We start from the raw sequence: 16054 nt of genomic DNA on the forward strand, positions 1-16054 counted from the left end.
ATAACGTCAAATGGAACTCGAAAGAAGAAGAAATATTATGCACAGACACCTGGCAAATCCGGAGGGGCCCGGTTCCGAGCTGGCTAAAGTACTGAAGATGCCGAAAATAACAGTTTGTGGAGTGCTCAAAACCTACAACGAAACCCTGAGTGTGGAAAGCAATCAGCGGAAAACTGGAACCATGGATCGTCAGCTGCGCAGCAAGGTCCCGGTCTTTCGATCCGAGATGTGGCCAGAAGGTACAACGCCAACTTTCAAACGGTGCGGAACATCCTTGTCAGGGAAGGATACAAGGCGTACAAAGTCAGTAAACATCCGAACCGGCACATGAAGCAGAATTCCGTGGCCAAAAAGCCGTGTTTTGACGAAACACAAGGGCTGCACTTTGATCGATGACGAAACATACGTCAAACTCGATTTTAAGCAGCTTCCCGGTCAAAAGTTTTACCTCGCGACTGGACGTGGGGATGTGCCGGGAAGATTCAAGTTCGTGTTTGCCGACAAGTTCACGAAGAAGGCCATGATTTGGCAAGCGATTTGTGACCTGAAAACGGAACCATTCGTCACATCCTCGACGATGACATCCCATGTTTACATCGAAGAATGCCTGAAAAAGCGCGTATTGCCGTTCATTCGCAAGCATAGGAACAAAGTCATCTTTTGGCCCGATTTGGCCAGCTGCCACTACTCCAAGGTGGTTCTGGAGTGGTATGCTGCCATCAAGATCGATTTTGTTCCCAAGCTAATGAATCTTCTGAATTGCCCGAAATGTCGACCAATCGCAAAATACTGGGTAATGTTAAAGTAGCGACTTCGACGAATAAAGGGGGCAGTCAAGGACATCCAGCAAATGCGGGCAAAATGGAAGAAATGCGCTAATTCCGTGCCCGTTTCCACGGTGCGGGCGCTGATGGGCTCCATCCAGAGGAAGGTTCGAGATTTCGTTCGAACTGGAGAAATGTAACCATTTAATGCTGTAACTTTGAAGTTTTAATAAAAGTACTGTAAAGCAGCCATTAATGGACTTTTTAATCTTATTGAATCACGAATTGCAGGTTTTTGTATGTACCAATTTACTTTTAGTCAGCCTTTAAATCAATGCAAGAAATGAATGTAAATGATGTTCCATGCCTGTCTCTAGATAGGTAACTCACGTTTAAGCGTTAAATTACGTCTATTTAAAACAATGTGATAGGTTTCCACAATTCACCTCTCACCCCAGCAGGCCTGGGTTCAATCCCAGTCGGCGCCGCCGGGATGTTCTGAGGCATAACATCTCTGATCACGCCTTCCTTCGGATGGGAAGTAAAGCCGTTGGTCCCCGGTTCATGAGTTGATGGGTCGATAGGTAGGGTCCAGGTGTGGAAGCTGCCTTCCTGGCACGTCGGTAGCATTGGTGCTCAGCACGGAAAACAAGATCGACGGAAAAAACAAAACCAAAGGAAGGTTTCCACAATTTTCCCACGCTTTTTTCATTAATTTCAATTAGTTTTATCGTATTTCTTATGGAAGCAAATAACATAGGCTGTTTGTTATTTCAGTTTTGCTATCGGTAGAAGATTCTAGAGTTAGTAATCCTGACGTTATCTGTTGTAGAATTCAGATAAAAATCCGTACTGTTGTGAGGCCACATAACTGGATCTCGAATGCTGGGCTCTATTATAGTCGATTTCAGTAGAAAATCGAAAACGACAAGTTCAATGATTACCCATAAGTCAAGGGCTTCGAATATTCGATCTGCGTACCCCGCTCTCGAGAAATCCCATTCCGGAAGTGTAACACATTCTACTACTTTTAAGTACCCTAACCACGATCGAACTTCGCCGCACCTTCATGCCTACCGACCGGTCCATTAGTTGTAAATGCAGCGCGCATAAATTGTTATTAATAAGTTAATTAGACGTTTGTTCATCGGTTTCCAGCGCGCCAACCAACCTACCTATTATAGATTGGTAGGCGCCCACCGTCAGCCAGTCGGTTTGCGGTTTTGAATCGATTTATTATCTGTCGCAGTGCAATATGAGATAACTTAACGAGCAGAGTCTGTTGTCTGTTGCGAGACAGAAGAAGAAATGGAGGAATTTGTGTGGAAAATTATCGCAGGTTAGGTTTCGGAACTCAGACGTCTCCAAGTTTGAAGGTTTCCAGTCGTAGACTAAAGAACGAAGTAGAACGCTCACCTGCTGTGGTGGATTGGCCTGCCAATTCCGCTGCCAAGCGAAGTGCTCGTAGTCGTCGTTGTCGCTGAATGGTGGTTGTGGATTTGGGCAGCCGTCAAAGGGTTACTGTCGAGCCCCCGGTCAAATCCAAGACCGGAGTCGTTCGAGTTATCACAGTTGGTCGACGCTGGAGGACGTTGCTGCTGTTGTTGTTGTTGCTGGAGGCTGAACTGGGTATGTTGTTGCTGATGTTGAAGTTGTTGCTGTTGTTGAAGCCGCTGTTTCGTAGCAGTCAGTTTACTGGCCACGGACGCGAGTTTACCCGAGTGGATTCGGCCGGGAATTCGCTTTGACGGTATCCGTAATACTTTGCGGTGTAGTTTGGACGCGAGCGTCGAACTGGGACTGACGTTGTGTTTTACTGGAAAAGGAAGGGAAGAGAATGATATTGTTAAATTTCACGCTAGAAGATATTATCATATGTAGTAGGTATTAACGATAAATTTGTGTCTAATTTGACTCCAACTTCCCCATTTGGCATAAATTATTAACGTACAGGAGCACTGCCCATAAAAGCATAACAGTCCCATATGGAATTTTGTCGGAAATGAGTTATCCATTAGAATCGACTGTAACCTATCGGCATTTTACATTGGGCCCATAAAATGACGTGTTGTTGCTCTAAAAATATCGTGAAAAATTCCAAAATTAGATTGTCCCATCCATAAAAAGCATGTGGATGAATACATTTTCAACAGTGTTTTTCCCGGCTTGCTGTTGTTCCAGATGGGACTGATACGCTTTTATGGCTTTTATTGGTTGATAACCTTCTCCCAGTGGCGTCGCCTTAACCTCAATCTACCTGTCCACCAACTCTCAAAACATAAACAATTATCAAAATATTGCTTGCAATGGATAGATATCGAGTTAACTAGAAGATTAAGTGTGTTTTTCAACCGATTCGAGTATGAATATGGCATTAAATCTGTTTTTGAAAGTTGGTGCACAGGTAAAAAGTGAGGTTACGCGACGCCACTGCCTTATCCCGAACTTTACAAAATATTAACTCAATCAAGCAATTGTAAACAAATAATGAGCAAGTCACGAACGAGTTCTCATTTATGCTCTGGAAAAAAAGGCGCCAATTTGTGAGCGGTGTTGAGAGGATGTGAACAAAGACAAGATTACGAATATTTTTCAAGCAAAATAACTTGAAAATTGTATCTGATTGACTCCGCACCACTCGGATTATCGTGAAGTTCTGCGCGGGAAAAATGCGCGTCTTCAAAAGTTTTAGAAGTTATCCCCAGCAACATTTGACATTTTTGACATTTAAAAAAATCTTGTTTGGGATTTTGAGGACCATTCCCAAGTAACATTGCAAGTTTTATCAAGGGTTTAAAGCGTTCTTTAACAGCAAATCATGATCTAGAGCCGTTTGGAAAACAGTAGGTTAATTTAGCGATTGGCCGGCCATTTTTTGTGATTTAACGTTTAAACGGCAATTCGGTGTAATTCAGCGTTCTGAGGCCATATTTACGATTTTTGGGCATTTTTGCATTTGTAATTTGGCAAGTTGGTCCGGAGTCGATCATACTAATATGTCGATTTAATACTATGTATACGCTTCGATTACACTTTCAGTGCTATCCGATTATTTTTGCACATCAAAAGTCTTTTTTGGACTGATTTAGTGTTAAGCACAATTTTGTCGCTTTTATCTGTTCTTACTTGTCTGGCATTTCGTTGTTGCTATTTTGACGTTTTAGGCAGGTTTTTGGTTTCAAACTATCATGCAGTGCTTTAAAGCAATTTGCAGATTTTAAGGTTATATTGGCCCCTGCTGGGATTTTTTAGTACATCTGGGAAAACCTGCAAAAATGGGCTGGAAAATAAGCTAATCGAAAATTCGAAGCACACTAAGCTGTAGCATAACTTTCTGGCAACATGATAGTTGGGAATTTTTTGGGAAAATCCAACCCACAAAAAAACTGGATTGTTTTTCCGACATGAAGACCACTTATCATATAATTTAATCCTTCATTTCCACATCAAGCTCAGATAGGCTAGGTGATGTAGAACTTTATTTTTCATTTATGTGTTACCGAACTTATCCTTGGTAGTGTACGAACAGAAACAGTGCAATGACGTGTACTAAAACCGAATAAGAACAACAGTTGTTCGTATTTTCGATTTTCACAAACCGGACCGACGCATCGATCAGTTCCAGTCTACACAGCATGATGTGCTCCTCTCTTGGAAATATGATGACTTGGACGTAGACTTGGAAATATGTTGTTCCGAATTCTTATGTTGAACCGGCCTTCCCCAATACTGCGCCTTGAAGGATGTTTCTTATGGCCATTTCTGAGATCCGAAAATATTTTTCCGGGTTTCCGAGAACGCCAAGTAACCAACTCCAGTACCTACATGTGGTTTTTCGAAATACCAAGTGATCATCTTCATTGATATTTATGTTCAACTGCCGGTGATTTCAGTGAGAGAAAATTAACCGTGTGGGTTCAGCATTTTTAAAAGAGAACCAGCCTTCCCTGATAGTGCGCCTTGAATAATAGGTCCTAAGGTCATTCAGGAGATCCTGAAATATTTTTCCGAGTTCAATGATGATTGAGTTCCCACACCGCTGTTTTCAGTAAGAGGAAAGTATCCTAAATGTGGGTTCAACTTTTTCATGGAAAACCGACCTTCTCCGATACTGAACCATGAAATAGTTCCTATGGCCATTCCTGAGATGCGGAAATATTTTCACAAGTTTCTTGAAATGCTAAGGGACCAACTTCTTTGATATTTGACTTAAAATACCGGTGATTTTAGTAAGAGGAGATTTACCTAAATGTGGTGATCTATATTTGTATGGAGAATAGGTCTTCCCCTATACTGAACCTTGAAGAAAAGTTCCTATGACCTGCCCTGGGATCCGCAAATATTTTTCCAAGATTCTTGAAATAGCACCAATTGCAATGATATATAAGATTAAATGCCAGCTATTTCTACACAGGGTAATCAACTTAGTAGTGACCATTATTTACCCGATAGTGCAACTTGAAGTTATATTTTCTGTGGCCATTCCTGAGTGCTGAATTTTTTTTCAAGTTTATTGAAATCCCAAGGGACCAAGTTCAATGACACTTGAAATCAAATACCACTGATTTCAGTGAGAGGAAGTTAATCCCAATGTGGGTTCTGCATTTTCATAGTGAATAGGTCTTCCCCGATACTGTACTTTGAAGGATAGTTCCTATGACTATTCTGGAGATTCGGAAATATTTTTCAGAGTTTTTTTTTTTAAATGTTAAGGGACTAACATCAATGCTAACTATATGAGTTCAAATACTGGTGTGTTCCGTAAGATAAAATAAACCTAAATGTGGGTTCTGCATTTTCATGGAATGCCGGCATTCCCCGATACTGCACCTTGACGAATAGTTCCTGGGATTCAGATATATTTATTGAGTTTCTTGAAACACCAAGAGACCAACTGCAATGATATTTGAGCTCAAATACCACTATTTGCAATCACAGAAGATCACCCTAAATTTGGGTGCAGCATTTTCTTGTAGGCCTCCCTTAGCTCAGTCGATAAAGGCGCAGCTACAAAGCAAGACCATGCCTGGACGTCACTTGGTTCGATTCTTGGTCCGGTCTAGGTTTTTTTTTTGGTTTGGAAATATATCGAGTACCCTGAGCATAGAGTATGATTGTACTTGCTACTCAATTATTCAATGATACAATGATTCAGTCATCGAAAGCTCTCAAGCTGGAAGTGCATATAGAAAACTAAGTTGAGAGCACGCAATAAGCCGAATATTTCCGGCTCTCAGTTCTAAATGTACTTCCACAGTTATTAATTGAAAGCTTTCTATGCGAATAAATGCATGCATTTGTATATTCTATGCCCAGGGAAGTCGAGACAATTTCCTATCCGAATGATTCCCTCGACTAGACCGGGAATCAATCCTACCGCCATCGAATAAATAATACAGTGCATTTACCGACTAGGCTGTCTGAGGCCCCAGGTGAACCAAATTATGTCCCGGAAGGTCTATGGGACCATGGACTTCCAATATGGTCACCACTGTTGGTCACTTAGCATTTCAAGGAACTTGAAAAATATTTCCGGATCCCAGGAATGGCCATTTTCCGTCAAAGGAAGGTTGCATCTCCATAAAAATTCTTATGGCCACATTTTGTACTGAAATTACTGGTATTTGATCTCATATATCATTGAAATTGCTCAAAGAATACAATAGGTTATCTTTCATTTCATATACGAATTCTATAATTAGCTAAATTCCCGTTTACTGGAAATAACCGGTATTTCGATTATATAGCATATCTTTAAAGTTTATCCCCTGGAATTTTAAAAACTTGGGAAAATATTAGCGGATCTCATGGATGGCCACAGGAAGCTTTCTTCAAAGTACAGTATCAGAGAAGGTCGATGTTCCGTGAAAAAGATAATTGCCTACATGCAGGTGAATTCCCTTCTACTGCAATAACCGGGATTTGAATTTAGACATTTCAATAAATTCGAAAAAGGATTTCTCGATCCCAGAAACTATCTTCAAGGTACACTTGTTATGATAGCTTGAACAATGCGTTAAGAGCAAATCGAAACATTGAACGTTGCGTGAAAGTGGAACTCAATGAAGGCCTTTTAGTTTTCGGATTTGAAAGATCGTCCGTTGCACTGGCTTGCTTACTGAGCAGAAAAATGCGGTCCCAAGTCCTTTTATATTCAGATTCGTAACTTGTTGTCGTCGTCGTCGTCGGTGCCGGGTTTGAACGGTTACAACAACTCGAGTAATGGTATGAGCGGCTCGGTGGCCTTAGAGCAACCGTTTTTGCTTACTGAGTCTAATCTCATCCACATTTAAGATTTGTCAATCGCTTTATTTGTAAAGGAACTCGTGTCAAACGTTTTTTCTTACTGAGCAGAAGACCGTGGATTCAATCCAAAGCTCCTTCGCGTTGTATGATCGTTAGGACATCAATTCAACTTATCGATTACCAAAACGCACCCGGCTGCAAACCTAACCCTCTTCCCAGCATCCCAGTGATTCCTCGTGGATTTCTCGGCTTCCATCAAAACGAGTGTCACTTCAACCCATTCCTACCCATTCCTTTCTTGCCTGCATTTGGGCGCGGCCGACGCTGGTATTGCCTAGTTTGAGATCACCAGTTTTTACACATTGAGGATTGATTGCCATTCCCAAGCATCGTCTATTGGGTCTGTGTGTAATTACAGCTGATTTGCAAATAACAGAGTAGCAACCGTGGCGGTCAATCATGCTCATGCTTATGCTCATATGAATTAACCCAGGATCATTCAAATTCAACCAACAGCATTTGCTCCTTTTTGAGGTATCAACATCTGCAAAAGGGCAAATTTTTCAACAAAAATCATTTATAACTTTCGAACAGAAGAGATAGCACCTTAGTCTTTTGAAATTTATGTTAGAACTCCTGTTCTTGTTCTTGTCAGTGGCTTTGGTACTCTTCTCAGTATTTATTTGGAGCTGTGGAGATTTGGATATTTTTTTGGAATTATACTCTGAATTTCCTTTTTCCTTAAGCTACACCTATCAATTGCTCCTCAAGTATTTTCCTGAAGCGTTCCTCTCAAAGCCTATCAATTTCTTTTCAGAATTACTTTCTTATCTCCTCTGAATTCGTTAAGAATACTTTCCTTCGGAATAACCTTTAGATTATTCAAATTCTCATCGAAATTCCATTTTAATTAAATTCATCCATGTCAAGACGGATTCCAATTTTTTTTCAAGCTCAAGGTTTCTAAAATAATGTCTTCCTGCAATCTTTCACTTTCCAAAATTTAACCGGCACATAGCAGCCTTCGAACAATTTTTCATGATAATGTAGCTCGGAAAACTTCTGAAGTCTTAATAAGGCCTTGGAAATCTTTCGAGATATCCAACTTCAAAATATTAACTTAATTTTAGAGCTCATAAAATCTGTTACAGTTTAATAGAAACAATGTTTTTATTGATTCGTGATCTAATTTTTTCCAAGATCTAAAAAATAAATTAGTTATTGATGCAATTAAAATAATGCGGAAAGTCATTAAATACAAAATCTTGTAATTGCCCCTTTAGTTTGCCTCCCTTGGTCGCTTTCATAATTTCCTTACTAGGGTGCTGAGTGTGGCCCACACTTTACGTAGAAACTTGCAATATGGTCATGTCACCTGGCGGTCCCAACGAAAATTAGATCAATTTTTTGAATTTTCAATTTTTGTCAAGTCAAGCCGATTGATTTCTCTTTGCATGTTTTGCCCTGAAAGCTAAGAACAATATCTAGTAGAATGCTACATAGTCAAATTTTCACTTGCACTACTGAAAGAGTACTGGCATCTGGAAAATTTAGTTAATAAATAATACTCTGGATTTCACGGTGCAATGACAACAATAATAGGTAGAGTTACCAACATTTTTTTTTTTAATACGAGAAAATAACCTTTCCAACGTTGCATACCGTTACATTAGACAACGGATGAGTAGAATCCGAGATACATCATTTTGAAAAAGAGTTCATTTTCAATTTGGTGCTCGAAGAGTTAATTCTAATCAGTAACATGGCTTAATCCAATAGATCACCAACCACTAGCCCATATTTATTGCAACGACAGATCTGAACCAACAATTGATATAGGCGGAACCACCAAACGTAAACAATGACTCTAAACGTAGATTTATCGAGAATCAAAACATACTCACACAAACTAACAATGCCATTCGATAAAGGAAGTTTTTTTTTTTTTTTTTTATTTCTTTATTAAGGAGATTTTTAGCCTATGGCTAGTTCATCTCCGAAGATAAAGGAAGTTTGCTCTATCAGCCAATGGTGTTAGATTGCTTAAATGTGCTTTGAATCTCGAGAAATTTGCGTTAAAAGCCATTGTTTACGTTTGGTTGTTCCGCCTATGTCATTGGTTGGTCTAGAGATGTAATTGCAAACAAGAAGAAGAAGAAGAAGAATATATCACCAACAAACGCCCCACAGATTGTGCCGTCATGGCATTAGTTTCTGGTAATGAACTAGACCAGAAGTGGCTAAAAATCAACTTAATAAAGAATGCATATAACAGGCAACACATAGCACCCAGCAACAGGCAGCATTAATTCAGGAGGTCGTAAATCGATAATTTCATGCGAAAGAAGATGGCCTGCCAGTGTAACACAAGCATGACAGCCTATGGTTGTTTGATGGAAAACTCTAGAAGGGAGATGTAATAGCTTTCTGAGAACTTGCTTGAAACTGTGCTCGATTTTATAGGCTCCACGTCACACAGTGGGCCATGTTTGAAAAAAATATGGCAGAAGCTAAACTTCCAAAATTATCGGTTCATCGCAGAGCCTATCGCACATGTTTCTTTTGGATTGATTGGGGTTTACGTCTTATTTTTAGTAGAACACAAAATCACTGGTTAAAAGCTTCATAGTTCATAGAGGTCAAATTGTTCAAAGTACCAATATTTGCCTTAATTTAGTTGAACAAAATTTGGCCCGTTTTGTTCCACGTTGATTTATGTACCATTGTGCTGGTCAAGGGTATAATTGCTGTGAAGATTTTAATTGCTAATACTCGCTAATAAGCTGATATTGCAGACATTTACGGTGTATCTTCAAATAATTACCCTACACATGGGCCGAAATCAAAGGCCTTGCCAGAATTGTTTAGCTTCACAAAATCCCAACGACCGCGACTGGGATTGATCCCAGACCTATTAGGGGGGGGGGAGAGTCACACAATACTTCTCATCCGTTTACATCATGTAGCAATAAAACAAATTGGTTCGATGTTGACAGTTCAAATTGGTTCGGAAACGATTACGTCTCCGCCTGACCCAATGGGAAAAATGATCGATGTTGCCTGAATTTCCATCAATCCAACTCTCGAAATTTATCTAAAAAAGATATTCAAATCCATAAACGAGATAATGTCTTCTAACTAGACCCAGTCGTAAAACTGAATCCAAACATGTTCCAAGCCTGAGATTCGCTTGGGAAGCCCTGTTGTCCTAATTCAATTCATTCGAGCAATACCAATCCATCAAATTTTGCGCTGAATACAATCCTTTCGCCATCTGTGGCATTTTATCAAACACGGTATGGATGGGCTTTCCGGAATGTGAATTCCGCTTGTGTGAAAAATTGCCCAACCAGAAGAAGATAGCATAGGCGAGGGATATTTTCCGAAGGAACTTAGGGTAGCGGGATCCAGCGTGCCCATTCACATTCATCTGTGAATGATGATTCGCTCTTTTTGAGCTTGACGGTTTTGATTGAAAAGGAAAAAGTGAAATCGTGATACAGCTATCCTCGATTATATGCACCTAGTTTCGTTTCTGGAATGTTCGTAAAATTGAAGCTTGAGTTTTCCTAATTATTTCTATTTTTAAAATTCATAAAAATAATCTAAATAATGAAGAGTGTGTGAATTAATAATAATGATTTAGATCTGGATCACGCATGGCTATTAACAGACCTTCTGGATTATCCGGAACATACGTAAAATTTGCAACTTCAGGAAACAGAGCATACATGACAGTGATTTTTATTTTAATCAAATGCAGGGTGTCCATTCCAAATTTACATATTTAGAACATGTTATGAGCCAGGTAATAAATTAAAGCAGTAACTGTGGCGTTACTTTGATTGATAATGATGTGTGAATGAGACTGCAATCATTTTTATATCAATCAGCTTGCTATCTTTCAATCTACATTCATCATAAAACGATTGGTTTAATCCCAATAACATGCATTTGCATCAGCAGCTTGATCGCCAGAATGTGTTCAACAAGTTCATGACCCCCTTATTTCCTCAATTTCCTCAGCCTTGTTAGTTATTTTTTGACTGTTTCTGAACTTTCCGTTAGGAATATTTCTCCGCATATGAAACAATTGTCTTTAATCCCCCGATTGGCTTAATCCCAATAACATTCATTTTCATCATGTTTGCTTTTTTTTTAGTTTTTATTTTTGTTATATTTTAATAAGTTCATGTTTTAAAAATAGTGAAATCTCCTCCTCCCTCTCCCCATCCATAAAATTGTAATTTTCCACTAACCTCGAGACGACCGCGAGTATTCGGTTCAATCCCTGTAACTCTAGATTTAGGATTAGGATTAAGTATGTATAACGGAAATGATAACTTGGCTCTGTAAAGTTTATTCAATTGAGCCTGTACAAATAAATCAATTCATAAAAAAAAAATGCATTTTCTCATCAGTAGCTTGATCGCCAGAATGTGTTCAACAAGTTCATGGTCCACTTATTTCCTCAATTTCCTCAGCCTTATTAGTTATTTTTTGACTGTTTCTGAACTTTCCGTTAGGAATATTTCTCCGCATCTGAAACACTTGTCTTTAATCCCCATGTACAATTCAATGCCCATTTCATCTCCATTGAACATTTGTTATGGATAACACGTTTAATCAAGCGCTTGATCGCAGCGGAATACCTCCGGTGGGAAATCATTCACAAGCACGTATTGCACATCCCAGCCCAAGTAACATTGCAAATGTTTTTGAGGTTTTAAAGCACTCTGCTTTTCAGAATCCTCATAGCTTGAGCTTGAGCTTGATTGACCGCCCACGGTTGCTACTCTGTTACTGCCAGATCAGCTGTACAGAGAACCAATAGACGATGCTTGGGACTAGCAATCATCCTCAATGTGTAAAAACTGGTGATCTTAAATTAGGCAATACCAGCGCCGGCCGCGCCCGAACACAGGTCAAGAAAGGAATGGGAAGGATTGTGTTGACATGACACTCGCTTTGATGGAAGCCGAGAACACCTCTGCACTTCCACGAGGAATCACTGGGATGTTGGATAAGAGGGTTGGGTTTACAGCAGGGTTCGTTTTGGTAAACGATAAGCTGAATTGATGTCCTAACGATCATATAACGCAAAGGAGCTTAGGATTGAACCCATGGTATTCTGCTCAGTAAGCAAAAATGTTACCCACTAGGCAAACGAACTCCTTTTTAATCATTGAGCTGCTGTTACAGTAGTCGTATTAATAAATAAAACGATTGATCAATCTTGGATGTGAATGGGCCTGAGATTAGACTCATGATGTTTTGCTCAGTAAGCAAAAACGATCGCTCTAAGGCCACCGAGCCCCTCATATCACATAATACCGTTGCTCAAATTTGTGTATCCATTCAAACCCGGAACCAACGACAACAACGAGTTTCGCAAAATTCTGCTTTACAGAATCCTCATAAAACCCAAACTATTACTTTGGAGGCAACCAATAAGCCCGCTAATTTGCATTGATTTTGCTATATAAAGCTAACATACGACTAATAAAGGGCTTCGGCAAATTATTAGTCGGATTATTATTAACCAGGCTTGTTAATTACTTGCGATTGCCTCCCCCTAATTTTCTTTCCATCAACATAATCGAAAATTTGATATTCAGAGTTGTGCTTTCACAAAATTAGAAATTTTGGTCCACGTGACCCTGAGCTCAATATTTATTCATAATTCTAAAATTGCATTGGATAGCTTAATGTCTGAATTCATCCCGCTCTTAAGCACACAATGAGGAACTAGAACTACAAGTATTCAGATATAGGGTAGAGAACGACTTCGGCCCAATCGCCCATGTTGGGCCTATCGAGCAGAAAACTTCAAATAAATCCATGATTTCAATTATGCGTTTGGTACGATACTTTAGTTAATAAGCTACCGAACGAAGTCAATGAGAACGCGTGATATGAAAGTTTGCACCCATTATTCCCAAAAACAAAAGAAGTGCTCCGAACAAATCAATTTTTATCTTTATCCGATAGCCCGAAGTGAATTCACTGGCCTTTCAATGGCGTTTCAATGCGTTAGGCCGAGTTTAGAATCCGTAGGCCGAGTTTGGCGTCAAGAAACATTGTTAGACTTTTGACAATATCTCAACGATTGGTTCCTCGTTTTCAAATCTTACGGTACGTACGGAAAGGTAAATAAATTTGGAAGCCATCAACAATAATAACATTTCGTTTGGTGCTAAACTGCGCTAGATTAAGAAAAACTAAGTGCGAGTTGTGCTTTATAGGCCGGAAATGGGGTAGTTAACCCTATATCTCTTAACTTTTTTTCCATTCTTGCATATACAAAAAGACGCTCCAACCCATTTTCTGAGGTTTATTTTTTGTTGGATCGAGCTAAACAGCGCCAGAAACGCGCTAATCCATTTGGAGTATGAATTTTGTCACAACCAACAATGTATAGCTCTACTCAAAGATGTAAATAGATTTTTACCGACACTCTGAATCCCACTTCAACTCAGGCACGAACCAAACTCATCAAAATTCAGTTCGCCAAGCAGAATCTCACGAACACTAGCGTGTAAAATCATAGGATTTAACAGTTCTTACAGTAATGCATCTGTAATTCTGATACTATACATATGCAGCTAGAGAAGACTATGTTCCTCATTTAACCAATTAAAATAATTCAAATTGAGCACCCACAAGTTCACAATTCTATGGAAGATTTTTATTAATTTACAAACATCCTAAAACTACACCGAGTAATTAAATTGTATGAGACTAGCGAGATCAGTAATACTGTTCAAAGAGGATTAAGAAATATTTCCCTGATTTTTAAAGATATGCCCTGTGATTTCCTGATTTTCCAGGCCTGAAATGGAATTCCCAGAAATTACAGGTTTTCCCAGGTAGTCGACACCTTGTCGGACATGTGATCTTGAAGTGCTGATAGAATGGTTAAACCTTCGTGAAACCCCTTAATATCATTGTTTTTGTTTATTAGGTTTTCCAAAATGCCTTGAGTTCAGATCTTCATTTTTTTTATTTACCACACCAAACGAAATTCTAAAAAAATACTCTGTATGCTATCGTCGTAGGAATAACGGCAAAATCACCAATTGCCCCGTGCACGAACATATTGCGAGTGAGAGCAAAATGTGCAATAAATTTGTGGATTTTTTTTTTATACTTTACCACAGTTTAAGAAATAATATGAAAGTTGTAAACAGATGTGTAAACATGCGAATATAACGCTATATGTGATGTAAAATTGATTTATAATAATGATAATGATTCTTCAAGACCAAATTTTGGCCTACAAGACTATGATAAAACCAAAATTGCTACTTGGTATTTTTCCCGGTGCGATTTGGATTTTCCCGCATTTCTCCCGGTTTTTTTTTTCGGCAAATCCAAATTCCCGGTTTTTTCCCGGTTGGATGGACACCCTGCAAATGGGAATCACAGTAGGGAAAAATGGGACAAGACGGCCACACTGGTCTATGGGCATCAACCAGCTTTAGAAAAATATTCCTTATATATGGGATGATTGATAACAATGCAAAACACCAACAATCCCACAGAACACCTTAGAAACACACAAAATGCCATCTTGCCCCACAATCCCATAAATGCGAGAATTTAGGCTATTTCTTTAACTATGATTACCAACTATGATAGATCGCCGGTAATCCAGAAATTCCAGAAAATCCATAGAAATAGTTACTTTACGAGGCAGTATGTGAAGACTATAGGACGCTATAAATGTATAATTGAACTATTTGATCTACTACGCATATTGTATTACACATCTGCGACCAAAAAGAAGCCTTACCTACATAAAGCGCAAGCGATTAGCTCTAGAAATAGAATGCGTTGGTTTACTGGGCCTCTTATGAGATGTGTCTACGTTTGATGAGATAAGCCATTGAACGAAATTCGCGTTCGAATATGTATGTACACTTGGTGTAGGTAAACAACACACAAGTAGGCGGCGATGATTTACCGTAAAGGTAAAGCATCGAGATCCGGACACTTCGAAAAATGTATTACCAATGCCTACTATGCTAAAAATAACACGTACATTTTATTATGGCCTTCGACACATTCATTATGTTGCAAAGTAGACGTAATAGTAGCATAGCATAACATATACCAAGTTGCACAACTTCGTATTCGTAGGTGGTACGAGCTTCAAACTGTTTTTGAGGAGAAACCCCATCTTCATCTGTTACTTCCAAATACAGAACCGCATAAGGGTAGAAGTCGGAATTGTACGTAATTTCACGAAAATTGTGGGTTTTGGCTATGAAAACAGCAGGATTATGGAAAGTTAACATGCGGATACTGGTCAAATCTCTCAATTACAATATTTGCTGTTTATGATTGTTATTGTCGGAAATTGAAAATTTCGTTTCGTTCCGTATCGTTTAAACAAAGATTGGTCAGAGCTAAATTTATGATTACGGAAAATGTTTAATTCATATGGTCTTACAAAACCCCACGCTTGCAATAAGATGAAGAAAAAAAAAATCCAAATTGTGATAGTTTCTGATAGAATTTAAGCCCAAATCTCGTTTTGTTTCGCTGTTGTAGGATTTTCATACCGCATACTCCTAGTACCGGACATAAGTAAAGTCTGGTCCATTTAGAATCCGGAAACTTTATTTATTCTATAGTAGCGCTTTTAGTGATCGGATTTGGAATGTTTTGACAGCGATTTGTTTTGAAAGTATACCTGTTTGAGTGGTGAAAGTTTCGTCTCGATACGTGCAGTATTAAAAAAGTTGTAATGTCGGCCAACATGCCCCTAATTTGGGCCTCGATGACGCGTTCATATAGATAAAATTGATAAATAGCAGATTTTTAGCGATGGGCCCAATCTTAGATCCATAGACCAACATTAGAGGCATTTCCCCTATTAGATGGAAAACAAGAAAAGAAAATTGATCCTGCACACGCGACATAGTCAATTCGAAATATCGCGAATGTTTGTAAATTGCCGATTCTACCGTTTATTTTTTTACAATGAATGTTAGTTCCATTTCCTATCATCCTCTGTGCATGAACATCGCAGCGAATGT

General features: G+C 39.0%; 2 protein-coding genes across 8 annotated transcripts in view; one reads left to right on the forward strand and one right to left on the reverse strand.

The window, feature by feature from the left end:
- LOC135697177 (uncharacterized) overlaps nt 1-3195 on the forward strand; it is a 511087-nt gene extending 507892 nt beyond the window's left edge. The window contains exon 2 of the transcript XR_010517413.1: nt 2997-3195. The gene's annotated coding sequence lies outside the window, so the exon portion shown is untranslated. The remainder of the gene's footprint in view (nt 1-2996) is intronic.
- The window catches only part of LOC135697154 (nuclear factor of activated T-cells 5-like), a 225044-nt gene that overhangs the window by 90624 nt on the left and 118366 nt on the right, over nt 1-16054 (reverse strand). For all 7 annotated transcript variants that reach the window (XM_065216757.1, XM_065216756.1, XM_065216755.1 and 4 more), the window contains one exon: nt 2181-2580. In XM_065216757.1, the coding sequence (XP_065072829.1) occupies nt 2181-2580 (400 nt within the window). The remainder of the gene's footprint in view (nt 1-2180; nt 2581-16054) is intronic.

The sequence above is a fragment of the Ochlerotatus camptorhynchus genome, unplaced genomic scaffold (assembly GCF_037179485.1).
Source record: "Ochlerotatus camptorhynchus isolate MF236.1 unplaced genomic scaffold, CSIRO-AGI_Acam_v1.1 ptg000067l, whole genome shotgun sequence".
Taxonomy (NCBI): Eukaryota; Metazoa; Arthropoda; class Insecta; order Diptera; family Culicidae; genus Ochlerotatus; species Ochlerotatus camptorhynchus.